At 33.1% G+C, this 24,550-nt stretch overlaps 2 protein-coding genes across 5 annotated transcripts; one reads left to right on the top strand and one right to left on the bottom strand.

Annotated features, from left to right (window-relative positions):
* The first annotated feature begins 345 nt into the window (after positions 1-345).
* On the top strand, positions 346-8,288 carry LOC109180575 (crossover junction endonuclease MUS81). 4 transcript variants are annotated; one of them, XM_019330236.1, is made up of 15 exons: positions 346-650; positions 773-861; positions 1,032-1,110; positions 1,219-1,305; positions 1,438-1,560; positions 2,321-2,585; positions 2,960-3,041; positions 3,216-3,346; positions 3,761-3,909; positions 4,430-4,487; positions 5,605-5,763; positions 6,152-6,231; positions 6,813-7,044; positions 7,338-7,424; positions 7,926-8,288. In XM_019330236.1, the coding sequence occupies exons 1-15, from the start codon at positions 469-471 to the stop codon at positions 8,028-8,030; spliced, it is 1,908 nt and encodes a 635-aa protein (XP_019185781.1). In that variant the 5' UTR covers positions 346-468; the 3' UTR covers positions 8,031-8,288. The 4 variants fall into 4 exon arrangements, with proteins under 4 accessions (XP_019185781.1, XP_019185772.1, XP_019185789.1 ...); XM_019330227.1 differs by having other exon boundaries at positions 2,909-3,041; XM_019330244.1 differs by having other exon boundaries at positions 2,909-3,041; positions 7,898-7,957.
* LOC109180596 (nucleotide pyrophosphatase/phosphodiesterase-like) lies at positions 8,164-13,059 on the bottom strand. The gene is made up of 13 exons (XM_019330267.1): positions 12,677-13,059; positions 12,356-12,443; positions 10,562-10,828; positions 10,375-10,483; positions 10,158-10,272; positions 9,942-10,074; positions 9,662-9,849; positions 9,372-9,558; positions 9,059-9,126; positions 8,876-8,972; positions 8,607-8,795; positions 8,458-8,538; positions 8,164-8,351 (listed from the first exon to the last, which is right to left on the bottom strand). Exons 1-13 carry the CDS (start codon positions 13,024-13,026, stop codon positions 8,286-8,288), a joined length of 1,938 nt encoding a protein of 645 aa, XP_019185812.1. The 5' UTR covers positions 13,027-13,059; the 3' UTR covers positions 8,164-8,285.
* Positions 13,060-24,550: the final 11,491 nt, after the last annotated feature.

Genomic DNA, 24,550 nt, shown 5'->3' with positions numbered 1-24,550 from the left:
CATTATATATAAAATGTTCGAACATATAATGTGTAATCTCGTCCCGAACGAATGAGATAATTGAAGTATTTTCTCGCGTTAGCGGGAGGATATATATAATATTTTTCTACTTACAAAATAAAATGCACAAAATTTTGAATTATTTAGAATTATTTTGGTACATCCCACAAGTAAATTACTATTACTAGTAAGTATAAAATCACTATTATACCAAGAGGAATTTGTAATAATGACTTATTTGCAATTTTAAAAGAGTTAAATGATTTATTTGAAGTTCTTTTAGTTTGAGGGTTCCATTTGTAATTTTAAAAGAGCTAAAAAGAGCGATGGTAGTCAATGTGAAAAGAGGGGTTTAGGTCAGTATTTTGAAGAGAAGAATCTGGCGCCATATCGTCTCTTTCAGGGAAACATTCAGAATTGAGTTTATACCGAACAGTCAGTTGAGCGTTTCAGAGCAAAATTCTGAAAATGGAGACCGAAAGAGAAGTAGCGTGCAGGGAAAACGAAGAGCTAGCGGCGCACATGTGGAAGATGGCGGAAGACAAGAGAGGGATATCAGATAATATTTATAAGACTCTTCACAAGGCCTACACTAACGTCTGCAACTCCAAGGCCCCTATTAAGACCCTCCGAGACCTTTCTCAAATCAAGTAAGCAAAGCGGAAGTCGAATTAATCGTGAATTTCAGTTGTTTTTGCTTTGTTTTTATAGATTTTATATATAAGAGAGATCAGAGCTGTAACGAGGTTGCTAATGGTTGAATTATATGTAGGGGTGTGGGGAAGTGGATTTTGAAACTAATGCAAGGCTTTTTTGAGACTGATTCGGAGGCTCCTGGTAATGAGAACTTGAGTGATAAAGGTAATCCGATGTTTATTAATGTCGAGTACCGTTGTGTAGTTCAGTTTATGAAATTAATTTGAATATTTTGTTTGATGCTATTTTGATTGGTTGAATTAAAGTGATTTTTTTAGTAATGTGTTGGTTTGTGTGTTGTAAGGATAGTAAAAGTACTCTGTAACATTTTTCAGGGAAGAAGAGGAAGGGAACTAAGAGGTATATGCCACAGAGGAACTCTGTGGCATATGCCTTGATAATCACACTCTACAGGTAAATTAATTAAACTATGTTTGATCCTTTTTGTTTTGTTTTGTTTTGCTGATTTAATTTCTTTTTGTTCATCATGCTTTCATGAAATGAAAAATGTTTGACTTGTAGGGCCATATCAGATGGAAAGGAGTTTATGCGCAAACAGGAGCTGATTGATGCAGCGGAAGCGAGCGGTCTTTCCCGTGCTCCAATCGGGTAATAATACATTATTTACTTAGTTTTAGTTTTAGTTTTTTTTTTTTTTTTTAAATTTAGTCTGTTAACATGTTTAGCACATATTACATGATGAATTAGATGGCTTTTAATTTTCTGTGCAAATGTTTGTAGACCTGAGAAAGGAAAAGGGAAACCTGGGATTGGAAACTCACCTAGGGACTGGTACAGTGGATGGAGCTGCATGAAAACACTAGTAACTAAAGGGCTGGTTGTCAAGTCTAGCTGCCCGGCCAAGTAAGCATGCCTTTCTTTTTGTCTTAACCTAAAAATATACTTTTATATATATGCTGTTATGCAAAGATGATGCAATATGCAAATTGTGGTTGATTTTTTATGCAATTATATTGTAACCTAATATACCTTCAGAGAATGAGTAGGCCAGACCCTCTATCTAGTTGATGTGTACTTATATTCTTTATGTTTTTGCGCCTCCCCTAAATTCCATTATGAATATGAAAGTTGTTACTATACTTCAATCTACCCAAAAGGGATTAATTTTTTGGATTCATTGAAGAACTCAAACTGTGTAGTAATAGATTATCATGTATGAGAGTTAGGGTGTCTTTGAAACTAGCAGCAATGCAGATCATTCAGTTTTCAGAATTTTAAGTTCTGTGATGTCATCCATTTCTCACTCAATGCATATTTTTAACATTATATTTCCATTACCAAGGACACATCTGCTTCAATTATTTTGCTGGCTGTTGCCTGCTTGTATCCTTGTTGCTTGATGCTGATTGAAGACTTTATCTCTTCAATTGTCAACCTCACCCTGCAATATGTAGAGTCATTAGTCATTACACGGAAATACAGAACTTAGACTGAGACATGAATAGTTAATCAATTGGTGGTCAATCATAGTATTTGATGCTTGAAGTTAACATTGTAGATACATTCTTGTAAACTTAAAATCTGTATATGTTTTTTCTTCTCATTTTCAAACCTTTAATTTGGGGTTATAATACATTGACATCCTTAATGAGGATTGCTGCAGGTATATGCTAACAGAAGAAGGAAAGGAAACTGCACGTGAATGTCTATCAAGATCTGGAATTGTTACTTCTGATGAAAGTCTGGCCAACATGGAAGAAATTTCAAATTTGGATGGGAAGGTCATGGAAGATGAGGGCTTCTCAGAAAAGGACATGTCAGATGTGGAAATTGAAAGTGAATCTTCAGAAAAACAAGTAGCATTGCCCTCTCTTCAATTGGGTGGGCAGAAGAAAATGATTGATATTCCCCCAGGGTGTTTTGACAGGGTATTCCTATGTTTTAAAACTTGAAGTATTTATTCTGCCAAATACTTCCTATAAGCTCCTTGCTTTGCTGCACTGCTCTAAGGGCTGCCTTTATTGCAGAGGGGCCAGAAACAATACCATTTTCTTATTCTGTTATATTATCCATGAAAAAGGGAAATAAATACAACTTAAAGTTATGTCTTAATATATATATATATATATATATATATTCTAGTCATGAAGCTGTTCAGTTATTTCTCTCGTGAGAATTTCATTTTTGCTTCATTATATTGCTCTTAGTTCCCATATGAATGTAGTAATTTCATATGATTTATTTCTTGTAGTTTATGGGAATGGGGTTTTCCAAGGAACAAATTACTCTTGCTTTTTCTAAGGCTTCAGAGACCTCACAAGGAAAGGACATATCATCACTTTGGCCGACTGTTCTGTGTCAACTTCGAGAAGATCAAGTCTATGGTTTGTTTGTCATTGTTTTGCTTTCTGGCTTTATTGTTTCTCATAGAAAAGATCTGGATGCCCAAACTACAGTTGAATATGAGGATAGATTCTAGTAAATAGTAAATACTGGTGGAACTGTTGGGAAGCTTTACTTCAATTACTTGAAATGACCTCATGCCTTCTGGTGGGCAGGCCTAAGTTCTAGCACAGTTGAGGAAAGAGTAGTCAAGACTGCTTGCAGGGGACCATCCGATGATCCAAAGTCTTCTAGCTTTGCAGATTTCAAGCAGAACTCAACTACATTGATCGCCTTCCCATCCCCTGTAAGTTTAGTCAATTTGTACAATGAAAAAATTTGTCTGCAAATTCCATCATACGAACAATTTTTTTATACCTTTGTAGTTTACTCCATATTTCTTTTGCACTTAGCTGAAAATTATTCTGGTCTTGGTGTGCGAAAAACTACTGATGTAATTATTTAAATGAGGTTGATGCCAAAACATCCAAGAGTCAAACTTTATTAGTTTGTAATTATTTTTCTTGAATGATACTCTTGTGCTGCAGAGAAGTGTAATGGGTTTCATTTTGTTGATCATCCCAATTTCTGATTAACAAACCTTGGAATTATTACTATGGTTATCATTAATTTTTTTCCAAGTCTTTTGAGTTTTACATCAAGCACTTCCCATTCACAGCATTGGGAACTGGGTTTGATTCTCTTCATTAACTGGTTGTAGGCACTCTCTGTAGGCAATAAGGGTGGAAAATACTCAGAAGCTAAATCTAGTATTTTATCAATGCCACCTCTGACTTATGGAGAGAGGTTTGAAGATGTTTATGAAGTAATTTTGATATTGGATGATCGAGAGCAATTTGTTAGTCAAGGGTGAGCATTCCATCTTTTGTAATACTCAGTTTTAAATTGAATGTTAAAGGCAATTTTTGCATTTTGATTTGCAGTATGTTCTCTTGCTATAAAAACTTTACTATTAGAAATGTCACAATTCACATAGGATTAGTTGTTCCCAAACATGTAGATTTAACAAGGGGTAACAGGGTAGTCCTTGGCTCCTTGCATAGAGGTACTTATGGAGTTCCTAAACCCCTTACTGAATCTTTCTCTCTCTGCACCTCCTTGGTGCCTTCTTTTTGTGAACAAGTTGTTTTCTTATCATATGAAGTATGAACAAAAGGTATAAGAGGAAATACCAAATTTGCCAAGGGCTCCATTTGATTATAGATGTTTGCAACCATATTGTCTTCTAATTAACTGTTTCTTTCTTAGAGAGTTAGAGTGAAACCTTTCTGTATTATTTAGTGGTCTAATGTGACAAATATAGCTTATCATTTTCCTAGATGATGTTTCTCAAATCTATAAAATTTTACAATCACATTATTAATTTCAGGTCGCGTTCTAGGAAAATTGTTGAGAACATCAGTATGCAATTTAAAATTCGAATAGAGGTGAGTGGTAATGTCATAGCTCTCTTGTATGTTTTCATCACTTTGCAATATGCTTTATATTTTTAAGTATCCTCTATTTTCGACCATATTTTTAATATCAGCCAGTTTAGGGTGTCAGTACATGGTGACTAGCCATTGGGAACATATGTGCATCTGCAATGAATGAAGCATGCACCCTTGTTTTACTGTTGAGTTATCAGCGACACCATTTGGATTAACAAAATGCATTGATAACCGAATGAAACTTATATGGCATATGGGCTTAAAATTTATCAGAGGGAATAAGATGAAAAGGTGTAAGAAACTAAAGGAAACTAACTTTTACCTGGCTCCCTACAGTCCAAATTAACTCATCATTTATAGTAGTAGGAAGGAAAGAGTTAAGTAGTGGATGGTTTGATACTGTGATCTATGAGGTGGTTGGCCTCTAATGTAAACTTTATTCAATATAAAGGTTAGTATAGTTGTTAGGCTTGATAAGACACTGAGTGGACCAAATTTAGATCTGCCAATTCTTAGAAGTGTATATATATTAGAACTGTCACATTTGAATATCTTTTGTTATAATCTAAGATTAGGCCAAAGTCACTCAATTGGACTATAATGCACATGGGCCAAACCACACTAAAAGGCTGAATCTAATCAATTAGCTAGTCTAACTCATAACTTTATAAACCCATATGTTTTCTCTTATATTTTTAATGTGGGACTCTTAACTCACCCCTCAAGTGGGCAATTAGACCATTTCGAATCTAACCGATTGACCACTTAAAATTGGATTGGACCCCTCCCCTGAAACAAAAGCTCTGGACGCCACCAAAGTGGACCTAACAAGCAGGCTTGGGAATTGGACTCTCGCCCTCAAACGAAAGCTTGGACGCCACCAATACCACGGGTAGACAACCGGGTGAATACAAAGTGGATTGAACAAGCTTTGATACCATGTTATAATCTAAAATTGGGCCAAGGTCACTCAACTGGGCTATAATGCACATGGGCCAAACAATTAGCTAGTCTAACCAATGGCCTTATAAATCATATGTTCTCTTTTATATTTTCAATGTGGGACTCTTAAGATCTTTTAAAACAAATATGTTTAACTCCCTACTGTCAATAGGTTAGACGGTTACCTGTTGGGGATGCAATCTGGATAGCTCGGCATAAAAATACTGGCAGTGAATATGTTCTTGATTTCATTGTGGAGAGGAAGAAAGTTGACGATTTGCGCAGCTCAATCAGAGATAACCGATATAAAGATCAGAAGTTGCGGCTTTTGGTATTTGCTTCCCTCTATTCCTTTTTCCTTCCTAAATTATTTCTGCAAAATTCAGCCTGATAATCTGAAGATTTTATTTGCTTTCATGCAACAAATGCATTTGCATCCTAGTTTGAATTTGAATACTGTTTTGTTTTTTCTTCTTCTCTAGTGAAAATCACAATGAGTGGCAATTCTTAAATTTGCCTATTTCCTGCTGTGAAGGGCTTCTTCTCTTAGAACTTCTAGATTTTCTTTAGTGCATTGGAAGCTGAAAGAATTAACTTTTATATGTCAATGGCTGCACTTGGCAGCACCTCGTTGGTACTGTTTTAAGACAATTTACATTAACTCATTAAGTATAAAATCTTACTGCCATATTTTTTGGTATTGTATTTCTCCATGCAAGAGATGTGGGCTCAAAAAGATGATATATGTAGTAGAAGGAGATGCAAATGTATCAGAAGCTGCTGAAAGCATTAAAACAGCGTAAGTTTTCCTTTTTCATTTTTCATTATAATGATTACTAGCTATTAAAATGCACTGAGGTTGAGTTCGAAACAGTTCTAAAATTAACCACCAGCCAGTTAGGCGGAAGCAAAATATGTGAGAAACCAAAGAGAAAGGAGAATAGAAAGAATATATTATAATGAAATATTACAATTGGTTGTCTCTGTGTGTTCTATACCTCTATATATACTAAATCAATCCTAATAGGAATAGGAAACTAAGCGCACTCTTACTAGAAGTTTCCTAATATTCAACAATTTAAAATTTGTGTCCAATTTGACACCATAGTATTGGCTTTGCTAAGCTATAAACCCATACTTCTTACGAGTGAATATTTTATAACATCTGTATTTAATAGACTAAGTTGTTAGTTTCTTCTTTTTTCCATTTCAGTATTTTTTCTAATGAAATAAAAAATATACACTAGGTAGATGCCTTCAAAACAACATGAAACACCTTTCCTTACACAATTTCAGATTGACCAGTTATCATTTGAAATTGCAGATTAATAGATTTTTGAGAACTTTACTTAAATCCGTTTGATTATTGCCTATTGGCAGTTGTTTTACGACTGAGATCTTGGAGGGATTTGATGTGCAAAGAACAGCTGGTTTGGGAGATACATTAAGGAAGTATGGCTATCTTACTCAGGCAATTGATCATTACTATAAATCCATGGAGGACAAGCATAAAAGTCCTGAAATGTGCCCCCCTTTTAAAGCATTTATTAGGAGGTGTGAGGATTTGGACAAAATGACCGTCAGTGATGTATTTGCCATCCAACTCATGCAGGTATATATTAAGTTGAACAAGTTAGATAACATTTGAACTCTGTGTAGAGGTAATTTTAGAAAACCTTTTTGTTTGTAATCTCTATGATTTTCAGACTGGTAATTTTTATATATATTCTCCCTACTTATAGGAGAATATAAGGAGTATGATATATTGATATTACACCCTCCCATATCTTTTTATCCACGTTGAGATGTTTTGTATTGCTCTATTGTGATGTATATGGAGTACAAGCTTTTCTCTTTTTGGTTGAAATTGTGTGGTTTGCCTTTTTAACTGATTAGTTTGTGCAGGTTGCACAGGTAACAGAAGAGGTTGCTTGGACTGTTTTGGATATGTATCCAACTTTGTTTTCTCTCGCACGGGCATACTCTCTTCTGGTCAGCTCTCTAATCTCTATTTGTGGTGTTCTTTATGTACCTTGTTCCTTTTTATGTGTCTAACCAGTTTATTGTACCATGTTTTAGTTATCCCATTTGGCTAATATACAGAATGAAATTTACAAATATTATTGAACATATCATCTTTGAGGAGGCTCATTAATATATTATAAGTCATGATTAACTATAAGGTAAATTGTAGTTTTCAAAAGTTAGCAGCTTATGCAATTGCATTTTTGTGGATAATTGATTTTAGGAAAAATTAGGAGGCAACTACTAAAGTTGCACCTTCAAGAAAAATGGTGAATTGAGAATTCTTATGTCACAAAATTTGAATACTGTTGCTTAAATATCACTTCAAAATACATTTCATGCTGAAAGATGTGAAAGAAACAGTAATGTATTTGGGATCCTAGTATTATCTAAATGGATTCTTTTTAATAGCATTTAAAATCTCTTACTCATCTTAATAGTTTTTTCCCCCCACTTGGCTCTGGTAAGGATGGTGATGTACGTGCACAGGAGGAATTGCTTAAGAAGCAGAGCAGTAACTTAATCAGTGCCACCGTTAGCAAAAATATTTTCCAACTGATTTGGGGGAGTTAATCACTGCATGCATTGCCTTTTGGTCACTGCTCAGAGTTGATGGTAGGAATGCTTAAGGGAGGATTTGTTTTTCCAATCCCGGCAACACATGGTGTAAATATGTGATAGGTTTTATCTGGTTAGCTTCTTTGTATGAAAGCACATTTAGCTCATTAGAAACAATATTTTCTTTTGGGAGTATACATTTTTTGTATGAATGTTTCTACTCTTTTTCATATTGTTACAGTATATTCAGCTGAGGTATCCTATCTAACTCTACTTTCTTGTGGCTTTGGTGATCTGAAAGCTGTCTCTTACATTTCCTGAGTTTGCATTCATGTACTGCAAAATTCAAGGGGCAAAGAGTTAAAAATATCAATGGCATGTTATTCAGATGCATAATATGCTATATGCCTGATGTGATTCTATCATCCGGTAAACCGCTGACCTCAACTTTCAATTCTTTCTTTGTCGCATGCAGTCTTGCATATCCATATTCAGATATTCTTATCAAACTCCAGCTATCAGCCTGAGCATAGAAATTTCAATGTTAGTTCGAAGAGAGGAGAGAAAGTGGTAGCCAGGGAGTGTGCTTACAGTGACAGGGGAGGGGTCCAAATGAAAGCCACCCATTCCGATAACAGCATGAACCGGTGCCTTATAATCCGTGTTATTGTAAGTGTCGATTCCTCTCCTATCTTTTACAGGCATTGCTTTGCATTGCTTGGCGTAAACAGCACACGTCCTCTCATAGTTATGAACATGCCCCCACAAAGCAAGATCAACCTATATTTCATGCTTTCCTATTCAGTCATCCTATATTATCCGATGTCATTGTCTTGTCTAGGTTTAGAATATGTGCTTACCTTGTTGTCTAACAATAGTGGCTCCACCTCAATTACAAAATTCTTGTCTACATTATTAATAAACAGCCCTGTATAAGAGGAATACATGGGACGATGCCTGCATTGATGAAAGCCATGAAAGGAGTGTCATACCACAAGTCTTTGTTACAAGTAGGGAGGTTGACATTAAAGAGCCTTAATTACCCTGTAAAAATTAACCAAGGTGTTCTTGCTCGATCTACTGCAGACATGTCCCTCTTCATCCATTCATACTGCATAAAAAACATTGAGGTAATTCTTTTAGTATTTGATAGTCACATTAAACTCTGAGTCTCTGACTAATTCAAAGTTGAGTTGTTGTATGGACACCATTTAGGAGTTCCATTCACAAGGCTCGAACTCTAAACCTTGCTTAAAGGGAATCAAGTTTCTTTTACTCAGATCATAGGTCATTGGCATCATATAGTATGTAAGATGAACAAAGTGATGAAGTTTATACATTTTGATTATATAGTACCTGTTCTGAGTTTTTGTACCAACTATGCTCCGTTGAAATGACAGTGAAGTGAACACTGCCTTGCTCTATAGAATACCAGGGCTTATCCTTAGCCGGTGTTGGCATGGGAAAATATGTCTCATAAGGTATTCCACATTCTCCGCCTGAATCTGGCAGTTTGTAAACCGAACCTGTTCCTACATAATCCCTGAATCGAGGCAGAGTGGTTATGCGGTGTTATATTGGGGAACAAATGGTGCCTTTCCTTGCCAGTTGCCATAGTGATGCACGCAAAAGAGAAGAATATATACCTCTCGTGGTTCCCAATTGCAGTCATGTAAGAAATACGAGAAGCAATTGGAGTTATGAGGTGCAGGAAGTAGTCCCATTCTACTAAGAACCCTGTGGCGTAGCTTATGTCACCAATGTGGAATATGGAGTCCACTTTCCCTAAAGATACTTCTTGCACCAAAGCTTTCACCACTGACAAAGCTCCTGGCTAAATTAAGTAAAACCTTTGATGAATAGAATCCTAGTCAGATCAATTCATGAACATTAAGGTTTGCAGAGGTAGTTACAGATAGACAGTACTTGGGTGTAATGTTCTGCAGATCGATCGCGAGGAGTCTTGCCCATATCGCCAAATGCTAGAAATCTCACTTCATCTGATCCCCCAGCAGGTGGTGTTTTGAAGGTAATTTTGTTGCTCCAACCACTTGAGTCACTGCAATTTAATAGTTTACTGGTATAAATCTTATGCTATGAGCCCAGAAAATGCTTTTATCTTTTGTGCTTTTCTTAATTTACCTTCCATATGTATATGTGTATGTGGTAGAAGGCTCAAGTCCTGTCATGATAGCAGAATGAACATAGCCTGGATCATGCCATCCAAAGTCTTTGGCTGGACTTTTTAGAACAGCACCTTTTTACAAGATATGATCAGTTAGAACTTACTCCAACATCATTACATTGGCAATAGAAACATAGGAATTGATGGCTTGATTTATTGAGGTAATGAACTTACTGCACATTTGATCTTGGGTAAAGGTGGTTACTACTGATTTCTGAGATTTTCCATTGGCATACTGAAGTTGTTGAGGGGTTTTATCCCCACTAACCCACGTTACTCTCATCTGCATTCATGAGATACAGAGATATATATCGTTTTCTAGGTCAATCTCGTATTGTCATATAATCATACATAGTCTTACTGAGGTTGCAGTGGAATCAATGCTGGACAGATGGGCATACAAAGGGCTATGGGGGTTGGAGAAGCTCAAAGCACCTGATCTTGCCAGGAGGCAAGGGGCCTCAAATCCACCAGAAAACATTACAAACTCAATGTCTGTTCTGAAATTGATTACATGAAATGTTAGTGTGGCGCTGCAAGTCTGCACCACGCACTTCCCATTAACGAGCATTTGGCATTCCTTCTTCCCGCAGCTTAGGTATGCAGGATCACTACTCACATATTGTGCCTGCACCATCCATATTCATCATCTCACTACTATTACTCCTACAAATCAATCTCATTGGTAAGCAGAATGCTACTTTTTATTAACCAATTTGTTCTGTATGATGTTCTAAATGATGTGTCTTGTGATCAATGTTATAATTTTTCTTATTCATTATCCGAGAATTATTGAAACCCATTATATAAGTTCAGACCCCATATGTAAAATATAAAGTAAATTTAATGCCCTCTTAAAATAGTTACCAAAATTGTTTCTCATCCAAGGAGTTTAGTCATCCAAGTACTTGTTAGGTACAAGTAGGAGTTGTTATACCATGGACTAGGGTCCACCTTGCAAGGTGGAACTTGGTTCTAAACTATTATAAATTGTGTATTTTTAGTATTGGAATTGTGAACTTTTAAAATATAAATTGTGTTTTTAAGTCAAAATACATAAAAACTGTAGAAGGGAATTTCTGAATCTTAATCTGTTAATATTGTGTGACTGCAGTATTTGAAAGGAACTTGTGAATACAAAACAAGGTAATCAATTACATATATGTTATAGAGTAATATTATGTGTCCGTAGTATATAAATTGTGAGTTTTTAAAAGGTAAATTGTGAACATTTGGATTCGGGTCCACATAATAATTTGCGTACAGCTAAGTTAGTCTTTGATTAGTTAGGGTAGACATATTTCTTGTTTCGTTTCGTTTTTGACAACTTAGTTTAAAGGAATCACAGACAAGAAGCACTTAGAATTGAAGTTTCTATGTAACTAACTTGAGTCATGAGCGTCATTGTCTGATCATGATCTGTAACTAACTTTATGGCAAATAAAGCACGTCACGTTGGTGTGCTACAGCCTAGACTCCTAGAGGTTGAGTTAATGGGTTTAATTAAGGGGATGGGTTGGCACGATAAGCCTCCAACTTGGAACCTTTATGCCAATTTCACATGGAATTGCCGATAAAGTGGAAGAAGAAAAAGCTCATGCATATATGCCCAATTTTTGTAGGGTTTATGTCATTTTATTTTTGCATACTGTATTAATATTCATATCTATAAAATGAAACTAATTTAATTGAGTTTTAGTTAGACTCCATCCAAAAGTACTAAGGTCCATAGATGTTTTGTTAAGCAAAATAATTTCGGTTTGTTAATACTACATTAGTTCGGTTAACAATTAATTGTTTTGAATTGATGAAAATAAATTCAAAAGTCACCTAATTAGTAATGAATTAATGATAAGTATTTAATAATGGTGCTAAAGAAGTCAGAGTATTGATGGGCATTAAATGCATGGTATTCCCTGGGCAAGCCGATCTACCAAATTTAAAACCAAAAAAATCCCAACTTGCGGATCATGCAGCATAGTCCGTGGAAAATTTTTAAAACACAAAATCCTAACTAATCTGTCAAAACTCAAAAGCTATATATCTAAACGCCTAAAGCGAAGCATGAGGCCGGCAATTAACCGGAACAACAAAGACATGAGTTTGAAGAAACCAAAAAAACGTTAAAGAAACGCACACTTCTCGTATTGCTTACCTTAACAGGATAGTGGCAAAGCAGAGGAAGTTTGCTCAAATCTCCAGTCTGTACGTACTGTAGCACATTCAATGGACAATCCGAAACACTGCACACACACACATAAAGGTAAAGAAATGACAAAAGAAAGAGTTCGAAACCAAGTTTAAGTATCACTTCACAATTTACAGTACTAGAAAGGAAGAATGAAATGGCACCAATTCAAGTTGTGTGAGTTCAGTCTCAGTAGAGTTGGTATTGACTCTTTGTATTTCAGAAAGTAATTATGAACAGATACTACATTGTAACAAAGAAAAGGAAGAATGAAAATTATTTTGTTACCTGGAATGGGAAGGTGAGACGAGAGCAACCCAGTGGCTCTGAGAGGGATGCAAAACTCCATCGACATGAACCCTAACATATTGGTCGTCGGAAAGGGTAGCGTTGGAGTCGAACCTGAGTTTAAGGAAAGCGGTTGTCTCCAGGCACTGCTTCAGAGGTTTTCTGTTCACTACGCGAAACTCTGAGATTGCAGTGTGATTGCGAAACTCCGCCGGCGCCGACTTCACTACCACGTCCGCCAAGGAAATTGGCGAAGAAGAAGAAGAATGCACGGCGGCTGCGGCGACAAAGAAGAAAGAGAGCAGAAAGAACAATAATAGTCTTGAACAAATCTCCATCGACAGGTGCATGATGATTTGGAGGCCACGGCTGCAAAAATGAGAAATATATACTAGTTAAGGTTTCTATATATAGACAAATAGCGGCTCGATTCATATTATTTGTTGTAATATAATTACTATTATTTGTCGTTTTTAATGTAATCGAGTAGCTTTTTAACTGCGGTATATATGGAAGAAGGAAGAAGGAACAAAAAAAAAAAAAAAAAGAAGCTTGACAAATTTATTTTCTATGCAAAAGAATTAGAAAGAATGCCCACATAAATTTAGCTCATTTTAAACTAATTAACAACATTATTAAATGTAATTATGCTATTCGCACTCCTAAAAAGAATGCAATTTTTATGCCACCACAAAAGCCTACATTATAATATACACGAGAACCTATTTTCAAGATTTTTTTTTTAATTTGTTTATTTGGTTAGATGTAAAGGCTCTAAAGCAAGAGAAGAATATAAGCCATGTCAAAAGTAGTAGTTATTATCTTCAACTTTAAATTAAATTGTATAATACTTTGTAATATTATAGAGTGCACTTTAATTTCACATAATAGAGACACTTTGTGTTGTTGCTTAAACGCACTTTAAAGTTTGAATTATTTGTTTAAATGTCAACGCTTTTTTCTTAATTTTTGATTTAAAATCGTTAAATTTTTTCAGATGAACAATTAAGATTGATTTTTAATTTTTCTAAAAAATAAGTTTTCATTTTATACATACATACATGATACACATACAGTGGGCTCAAATAAGAATAATCCCGTTATATGAAAAGTGAGCATAGATCTAATCATCCATCAGGTTCATCCATGTTTGATAGTTTTAATAATAAAAAAAAACAATGTCAATTTTATAATTATTGTAAATTTTTATTTGCAATATTTATAAAATTAACCGCACTTATTTTATTTTTAATTTTTTTAGCAACACTCGACTGTTGATGATCTATCCAAATGGATGGATTATATCAGTTTTCACTTTTTTTTGTGAGAGTATGTTCTCACATGAACCCTCTTGTGTATATATACAAAAGTATGTTAAAAGTTTGTGAAGAATAAAAGTATGTTAAAATTGTATGGATGTATAGTAGAGAAAATAGTGATGAATTGCAATATAATGATATGATAGTAAAATTTATTTTACAAATTCGAAATATAAATATGTAGCATAACTATTTGATGCCATCCGCAGATGGAGATGTTGAAATCATACAACTTTTGACAGCTTTAATTTGTTGGTTGTTTTATAGGATGGGATGTGAAACCACTAGAAAGTGTAGTATAATTTTTTTTGGGTGTAAATTACGAGATAGTCTGGGTCTTTCTCTGTCCGTTTAACGGTCCAGATACACCTGATTAATTTCTGTTCGTTCCGGGAGGCTTTGGGAATTGGTCCATGGGGAATGGCCACTTGTGGGAGAAAGTGTAGTATATATAATAGAATGTGATGTCTAATGTCTTGGTTCCACACTCATTGTTGTACTTTTTGGTGTGAACACTAGATGGCAAATTAAAGCAGATCTTTGTGCAGCCACGGACATTATTTTGCCTTAGCGTTATTCAATCTTAAAACCTAAGCCATAGAATTTATTGGATCTTAGGATATTCATGATATGATGCGCATGTGCATGTGATTTGTAAAAAAGACCTGCTTCACATTATATTTAATTAAATTATTGTAATTAATTTATTATTATTGCATTTCGTAAACAGGTGAAAATATATTAGACTTAATTGATGTCAAGCACCTTGTGCTTAGATGGTATCCGAGTTAAACTACCATATAGGAGATTGTGAGTTCATGCCTCAGTAGTCAGCTAATCTATTTTGATCAGAACACAACATGTATTGAATTTTTTGAACTTGAATACAAAATATTTGTTCTGTCCAATTATTACCTTCTCGTTTATAATTTTCCAAAAATTATTTAGTATTAAATTAATACTATCAATTTTTAATTTATAATTAAAAATTGATTCGTGTATAATTGTCTATTCATATTCATATTTTTATTTTAAATTTTTATATTGTGACATCCTTAATAAAACCACCACCAACAATAATACAATCGTAATATAAATGAGATAATATTCCTTAGAAGGGAAAGAGAATAAAATTGTGGAATATTTCATAGGACATAACATTGTTTTCCACAACGTGCCTTGTTGGTTATGTTCTATAATCATATTCTACGGCGAATTACCCGTTCTTTATTATTATTATTATTAGTATTATTATTATTATTATTTATTGTTTTACCATCGAGAGGAAGTCATTAGAATGTAATGAATTCAACTAAAAAATTGTTAGTAAAAATTAAACTCATAATTTTTAATATGAGGTCAGAATTATGCTATACCTACTTCGATTCCTCCGAAATTCTTTTATTTTATTCACAAAAAATAATATTTGTAGAGCTATTGTGATGGTGGGTTCCTATGCACTGCGTGTTGGGTTTACAATTCTCCATATATCTATCATTCCCTAACCTTTTTTTGGGTATGAACTCGTCGAGTCATCGCTTGTAGTGATTGACTTAATATCTTCACATGATTGCCATTTGACTTTCTACTTTGCAACATTTATGCGATTTCACACGCAAATTTGTAGAATGAAAAGTAAGAATACGATTTAGGACTTATTCTTTTTATGACAAGAAAAATGTATAATTATTATTTAATGATATTGATAAATTATGTTCTTGTGTAATTGTATTCTCTATTCAGGGACGAAGCCAGGAATTCTGTTGAGGGGGCGAAGAAGCAGGGACAGATCTAAGAATTTTTTCTAGTGAAGGCGAAACATTAAAACAAAAAAAATAATTTGAAAAAAAAAAAATTACCTAAGAAATATAGGTATAAATATTGTTGGATATGAGCAAAAAATAAAACACATCGAAACTTTATAAAAATATTCATTACAAAATATGAAACATAATTAATTAATTTGATAAAATAATTTGAATAGAAAACACATTATAAATTACACATCTTATTATTAATATAAAAAAATGTAAATGTGTTGATGTCCAAATGAAATTTGAACCCCAACCCTTCATTATAACCAAGCACATGCTTTGCCAACTAATTTAACTCACTTCTCATTAACATTCATCTATTTTTTATACTAATACTAAAACATGTACTATATATACATATATACATACAAAGGTTATATATGGGGTGGGGATGGGGGCAGCTGCCCCCCTGCCCCCCTGCCCCCTTTACCTCCGTCCCTGATTGTATTAGGAAGTTCTTATATTAGAGACTTGATCAATATGTTCTATGTTGTTAAAAATTGAATTCGTAACCTTTAAGTATAAGTGTTATGCTTTACTCATTCGGCCATTACTTTCGAGGTTTGGATATACTCTTATTTAGTTCTTGACAATGTGTGATATTTGAGGTTAATACAAAATTTCTAAGAATGGGTACAGTTTCTAATTAATTTTAGCCACATCAAGTATTTTGTGGTTTGATGACATCGTTGTGGCGATGCGCGATCCTTCCAAATATATAGAAGGCCACAGACTCGAGTCTCATCCCAATTAACGTTGTTGACATAGCAGAAACTACGAATATGTTAGATTGTAGTAAAAAAAAAAAAAATTATAGCCACATTTTCTAATATCATATCATTAACGAAATAAATAGAGCAAGTCCATTAGTTTTTTTTTTTTTTTTTTGGTGGATTTTTTCTATGATATGAATGGGGAAGTGATGCTATGGAATGGAAGAGCCCGAGAGATGAGAAAGATGAAAATGAATTTGCAATAAATGTGATTTTTTGTGGGGCCCAAACGAAGAAGAAGAAAAAAAAATGAAAAGAAAAAGAGGAGAAAGTTTGCACATGCTGTGCACAAAGCGCTTGCTAGGCGTGTTAAACACAATCCTAGTTGTTGAGAAGGTTGTCCAAAAGCGGTATATAAGGCGTATCCAGTAAAACTTCCAAGTAAATCGGATAGAAAGATGGTAACTAGGGTTGCTGTTTTCATTTTCTTTTTATTTTAGAAATAGAATTTCAAGACTCCAAAAGTTCTATGCTACGATCGTTTATTTACAACGGAATGGTATACAAAGTCAACAGATCTCAATGAATACAATAGGATTTATGGCTACACAAACTGTTGAGAACAATTCTAGATCTGGTCCAAGACGAACTGCTGTAGGTAATTTATTAAAACCATTGAATTCGGAATATGGTAAAGTAGCTCCCGGGTGGGGAACGACTCCTTTGATGGGTGTGGCAATGGGACTATTCGCGGTATGTCTATCTATTATTTTGGAGATTTATAATTCCGCCGTTTTATTGGATGGAATTTCCATGAATTAAATCTATAAGAATCACAAAGTCCTTGCTTTTGAATCTAAAAGAGATCATTTTGAGCTCGGATTTCTAACTCATTCTATTTTTTTTGGCAGCTCGATCGCGCAATTTCTTTGTTTCTGTATTTCCGGAATATGAGTGTGTGACTTGTTTACTTTTTTGTTTTTTGTTTTTTGTTTTTTGTTTTTTTTTTTAGTAATACTGGCTCTGTTACAGTGTAGTATCTATTCATAACTACTTTATTATTTTTCTGACAACTTTTGTTTTCCCCCTCTCATTGTAGGTGACATGAAAAACTCATTCAAAAAAACTCTTCTAATGGCCTTGCTCTAAGGTATGGCAAATTATACTGTGAATCACGTTGCACAATGCATTGTGGTCCAGACATCAAAACAGTGTCGTTTTTTTTTTAATGAAAAGAAACGGCATCGTTCCGCGCCGTTTTGCAAAAAGTAACTATGTTTGTATAACATATTCAGTTCATTTTATATACACTTCAGTTTCATTTCAACACAACTACAGTTTCATTTCAACACAACTACAATTTCATTTCAACACAACTACAGTTTCATTTCGATAGAACTACAGTTTCATTCGACATTATACACTTAAATATGTGAAACTGTTATTCAGTTTCATTTTATATACACTATAGTTTCATTAGAACACAACTACATTATCATTTCGATATAACTACAGTTTCATTGGACAATATATACTCAAATATGTGAAACTATTATTCAGTTTCATTTTATATATACTGCAGTTTCATTTGAACACAAATACATTTTCATTACGATATAACTACAATTTTGTTCAACATTATACACACAAATATGTAAACTGTTATTCAGTTTCATTTATATACACTATAGTTTCATTACAATACAACTTACTGTATCATTTCGATATAACTACAGTTTCACTGGACAATATACATCCAAATATGTGAAATTGTTATTCAGTTTCATTTTGTATACACTGCAGTTTTATTTTAACACAACTACAATTTCATTTCAATTCAATTACAGTTTAATTTGATAATATAAAAACAATATGTGAGGCAGTTTCAGTTTAAGTACAATGTAGTTTCATTTTGTAATTAGCACACCAAAAATACGCACTCCATTAAACTGTAACGACTGCCGCTTTTTTACTTAAAAAAACGCCGTTTTTGGACCATAGTCTACAAATGATCCACGATATAATTGCTCCTAAGGTACTAGGCAGACTCAACAAGGCCAACCCATAGCTAAATGGGCTAAGATTTATAGAAGCCGAGGGAAGTGTTGATAGTGAAAAGCCCATGTGTTAAAGCCTATATAGCGAAGATAGTATTTAGATCCACGAGCAAAGGCCAATTGTTATGCTGTGGAATGGTGTCTACTTTGCAAGATGGACAATATTTTATGTTCATAATTACTGAACTATATATTCATAATTATAAATTTGTATATTCATAATTTTTGAACTTTATATTCATAATTATTGAACTCTATATTCACAATTACAGAACTCTATGTTTATAATTACTGAACTATATATTCATAATTATAAAGCTATATATTCATAATTTTTAAATTTCATATTTACAATTATTGAATCTCCATATTCATAATTACAGAACTATATGTTTATAATTATGTTCGCAACTATATGTTCATAATTATAGAACTATATGTTCATAATTTTTGAACTATATATTCATAATTATGAACAATTTGGGCGCCGTGTCTATATTGCAAGGTAGACACGGTTCCACAGCATAATTTGCCCATGAACAATAGTTATGCTGTGCAACTGTGTGCAACATGCAGTAAAACGACGTCGTTTTGACTAAAAACGCGCGTCCCATTTAAAAAAAAAAACCAGTTTTGATTCCCCTCAACAGCATTATGTTGTTCATTCATTGTGGATTTTTAGTTCATTCATTGTGGATATTTAGTTCATTCATTCTGAATTTTGTGTTATTCATTCACTGTGGATATACAGTTATAAATTTGTGGATACATAGTTATGAATTTGTGGATATGTAATTCAAATTATGCACAAAAAAATGCTATTGCCGAGAATCGAACATGAATTTTTTTGTAAAGTGGGACGCGCGTTTTTAGTCAAAACGATGTCGTTATGGTGCATACGGTTGCACAACATAATTTGCGTCATGTAGGGGTGAGAAAAAAAATCAAATCGATCTAAAAATCAATGACGGTAAATTAAACTGCTTGACTATTTCAGTTTTCGGTTCAATTTTGATATCAAGGTACAAAAAAATCGGTCATTTCAACTTTTCAAGAGAAAAAGATCAAAAGCTGACTGAAAAATTGAAGAAAAAAAATCTAACTTCATTCCATCTACATTTTGCAAGTCTATTGTCTATCACATTAATTTTAATGACCTATTGAATTACATTGCATTTATTGATAATACATCCTTCTATATATTAAAGTCATATAGCCATGGCCAATCAAATTGCAGTATTTTCCCGCCTAGTGTGAACACATTTTTTTATAAATAAAAATAAATAGAGATAGGGATTTGTCAGATATCCTCTACTAAGGAAAGAATATTCTAGAAAGCAGTTTATTTATTAGAGCATCCACATCAGTGGATATTATGGAGATAATGTCAGATGAATTATCTCGGGTGGGGATAATAACAAGTGTGGGGTGGGGTTATTGGTGGAGATATTCCTCCTGCAAATTCAAGGAGAATGCAGAAAAAGAAGAAAAAGAAAGAGAAGAAAAAGGAAGCTGCTGTGCGCGTTTCGCGCACAGCAGCTCGCCCACACAGGCGCGTCAGGCGCGCCGAACGGCGCGCCTGACTCTTTTTTTTTTTAATTTTTTTTTTTTTGTTTTTTAATTTTTGATTTTGATTTTTTTGTTTTTTTTTTTCCTCTCCTTCCCACATTCTCTCTCCTAATCACTCTTACATTATCTCACAATTCTCCCCAACCATTGTGGATGCTCCTAATAAGTTTTATATTTCCAAAGAAAAAATAATGACCAGATATTATTTTCAAGGAGTCTTTTCAGTTTTCAATGAGTCTTTAGATAGTAATATATATATATATATATATATATATATATATATATATATATATATATATATATAGCGGCATTTGGGTGTTCAGATTTTGAAGAGCTTTATATATATGAATGAATGGTGCAAGGCGGTGGCCAAACTCACGGAAGGGAGCCAAAGAATCCGAGACGGCGGCGAGCGTTAGAAGGACGACGCGGAGAGAAAGATAACAGAGACGAGCTATATGCTAGAACGAGGGAGCAGGTGGAGACGTTGGTGGTCGCCGGCCGCTTTGTTCTGGGCGTCTCACTTCTTGCAGTCAAGATTAGAGTATGGTGAGAGTCAGAGGCAAGAGGGTGAGAGACTGAGAGTGAGAGAGGTGAGAGGGTGAGAGTCTCCTCTGGCAGTGGTGTGAGAAGATGCGGTGATAGAAAGGCTGTTTCGGTGCATGGCAAGGGGTGGTGGTCCAAGACGGCAAGGATGAACACTCAATGATTGTGCAGATTGGAAATACATAAAGGTTTAAAGGAAGTGATTTTTTTTTATTTATTTTTTTTAAATTGAAGCATAACAAATGAGAGCAAGGGAGATACATTTTCAACATTACCAAGATGAAAACAAATAGGTTCTTAAGTTGGGGATTTGGCTGCAGCGTATGGCCATGGATAAATATGATAGAAGTTCTTCTCTAACTGCATTGGTTTGTTCAGGTATGATCATCTTGAATCTACAATAGACTCATCATCAAGGAAGATAATTTAGATGAGTTTTTTTGTTTTTTTGTTTTTTTTTTTTAGGTAATCTGGAAAGTCATCTTCAAGAAAGGTAGTCTATTTTTATTTCACTACTTTTTTTAAGATTCATGTTTATATGTATATGATATGTATATTAACAATGTTTGCTATAAGAATTTTTCCTTTGATGTGTAGTTCCATAGAAAATCACAATGCTATTCCATCCGTTTTGAAGCCCTACGGCCATATATTTGATATTTATCCTAAAACTTGGTTTTATGTAGTTTATAATTTCATATTTTCTGTGATGGGTTGCTGTTTTTGTTTGTTTTTTTTTTTTTTTTGTTTTTGTTTTTGTTTTTTTTTTTTTTGAAAATGGGTTGCTGGTTTTTAGTTTTAGGTTTTATTATTATTTGTTTGGGTGTCTGCCTCTATCTCCTTTGTCAACCTTAAAGTGTGCAATCATGGAAGCCGAGCACCATAGATGACAACCAGTTTTACCTTTATTTTACAAATGTGGTTCAGTTTTTTGATTTGCTGCCTCATTGACTCCATGATGATCCTTCACAAATGTGGTGGAAGAGGACCAAGGTGCATACTGTCAAGCAAGGTAAAATCTTCATATTGTATTTTTTTTTTTAAAAGGGTGAAATCCTCCATATTGCAGCCTATATAATGACCACTCGGATGAGAAGATTTGCATGCATAACACATTAATACTCCTTGCAGAGCAGAAACCTTTCCAAAATGCATTCTTGATACATACTTGCAAGCCAAACTCGCATCTACACAATAGAAAACCTATAATAATTAGTTTAGTGAGAAAATGTGAGGACATCTGACGGAGAACATCTAACTATAGCAATGATTGCCTATTCATGATACCTTATTTATTATCTTTTTAATTGAAAGCTGTATTATTTGTGAAAAATTTCTATAAAATGTTTTTATTTTATTTTATTCTATTAGGGTACATACATTTTTCGAAGGATAGATACAGTGAATGGAGTGGAGTGATTTTGGAATTGAACTCAAGTAGGATCAAAACAGTTTGAAGTAATTCTTTTAATGTAAAGGAAGCAGGTAATTCAATAGGTTGGAAAGAAACGCATTTACATAAAAAATTATATATTAAACAAACATTTTATTTTATAAATCAGTTTATTGTTTACTGAAATAAAAAAAAAATTAGGTTATTGGTTTAAAAAAATGAGATTAATCTACTTTTTATACTTACAATTTTATTGAAAACGAAAAAACTTAAATATTTATGATTTATTAAAATTTGATTGTTCATTCTAATACACAGTTTTGAGAGAAATAGTTATTAGATCAGTTACTGGATTTTTGTTTTTAGAAATTTAAATCAGTTGTTAAATTAAAAGACTGTGCATGCACAATTCTTGCGCAGAGATGAAAAAATTTAAACAAATAATTATGAAACTGATATAAAGTAATTAGAAAAATAATGTATTTTTTTTTTTATCTTCGTTGAAAACAAAAAAGTTAACTCGAAGAATTTTATCTCACTGAATATTTTTTTAATTCTATTACAGATTTGGTGGAGTTTGTAAAGTAATCTGTAAAATAAAACAAATAATATGAAACTGATATAAAGTAATTAGAAAAATTATGTATTTTTTATTTTCGTTGAAAACAAAAAAGTTAACTCAAGAATTTTATCTCATTGAATATTTTTTTAATTGTATTATAGATTTGGTCGCGTTTGTAAAGTAATCTGTAAAATAAAACATTACATATTTCAAAAGTGATTCTGATTATGGTTATTGATTTCACGAGTACTTGATTTTGTTAAAGATATAAAAAAAAATGTCAAATTGAGGTAGAACTATGACCAAAACAAAGTGAGTAAACACAGATTCTGTAAAATGATGATCTAAATTGCAGATTAAATATAAAAACATAAGAAATGGAGAAATTGACTTAGCTTTTTGTATGTCCGCATTTTTTGGAGTTGTTTATTTATGTTTAGAAATAGCGTCTAATCTAACACCGGAGAATTCAATAGAATGGAAGATGAACGGAGAATATTAAAAGGAATCGCAACAAATTGGAAGAAAAAGGGAGGGATCAGAAAGAATCGTAATGAAGAAGATGTGTCGCCCCGTCGCGGTCTGCAGAGGGAGAATGCAATGACAGTCAAATGGGTTAAAAGTCTTGATATGTGATGATAATGAGAATTTTGTAAATACGACTAAAAATGTTGTATATTAAGAAATCTTTAATAATTTGTATTTTTTGAAAAATAATAATTTGTACTTTCTTTATCGTTTTGATAATATTATTCATCTAGCTAATTTATTTTAATTTCGAATATTTTCAGTTGTATTTCTATAATTAGACTTATATTATATTAGTTTTATATTATGTCCTAATACAATTTATATTAATTAATTTTGAAACTCTTCATTATTATTTTCAAAAAAAGAAACTCTTCATTATTCATTGTGTATTGTTATTTGTATTACCAATGTATGTTAATAGCCGTGATTAATAGTGATGGCCTGATGGAAGAATCCCTAGGCTGCATCATTTAATTATACTACCTGACTGTTCAGTCTCCAATAACAACCAATTAATGTATTCTCTTCAAATAGGATTTGAACTAAATATACAGACTGAAATCATTATAAATACATGTAAAGAGAATACTTTCAGGGTTTCGACTTGGTTTCATATTACAGTTGGGCAGAAAGTATGATGTAATGGGTAAGTGTATTTAATTTGGATTATATATATATATATATATATATATATATATATATATATATATATATATATATATATACACGCACAAAATATTGATGTTACTCATTTAAAAAATAAATTTTGATACAAAATATGTTATATTTAAAGTTTAATCTGTTGAATATATTATATTTAACTGCATTAGAAAGATAATAGTGGTACTGCATTAGAAAGATAACTGCATTAGAAACGGTCCCAATATTTTACTTCTTACACATTATGCATTTTTGGGTTCAGAAAATGAAAATATCCAAGGATAGTCAATTTATTTGCATGGGCATATGGATATCGGTAATCGCATCAATTCTCAAAATGATGACGTGCCAATTCAAGGTGTACAATTGAACACTCCGACAAGCAATGAGTATCCAGATGGTCTCAAAATTTTTAACATGTGGCGACTCTACTGTTTGTTTGAATACTACACAAAATGTAATTTACAAATAAATTTTCAATAATTTGTAACACTTTTGAATTTTCAATATCATAACCTATTTTTAATAGTATTCTGTATTTATGTAATACTAATTTTACATCTTACAATGCATTCGGTTTTCAAAAAATATTTATACTTCAATTATAATAAGACTAAAAATATACATCTTACAATATTTCTAATTTTTAGTCCGTGCATCGCACGGGTGAAATACTAGTTGTATAATAAATCTAGTCAATTTATATCCCA

The sequence above is a fragment of the Ipomoea nil genome, unplaced genomic scaffold (genome assembly GCF_001879475.1).
Source record: "Ipomoea nil cultivar Tokyo-kokei standard unplaced genomic scaffold, Asagao_1.1 scaffold0188, whole genome shotgun sequence".
In the NCBI taxonomy this organism is placed as follows: Eukaryota; Viridiplantae; Streptophyta; class Magnoliopsida; order Solanales; family Convolvulaceae; genus Ipomoea; species Ipomoea nil.
This window is presented reverse-complemented; position numbering and strand designations above follow the sequence as displayed.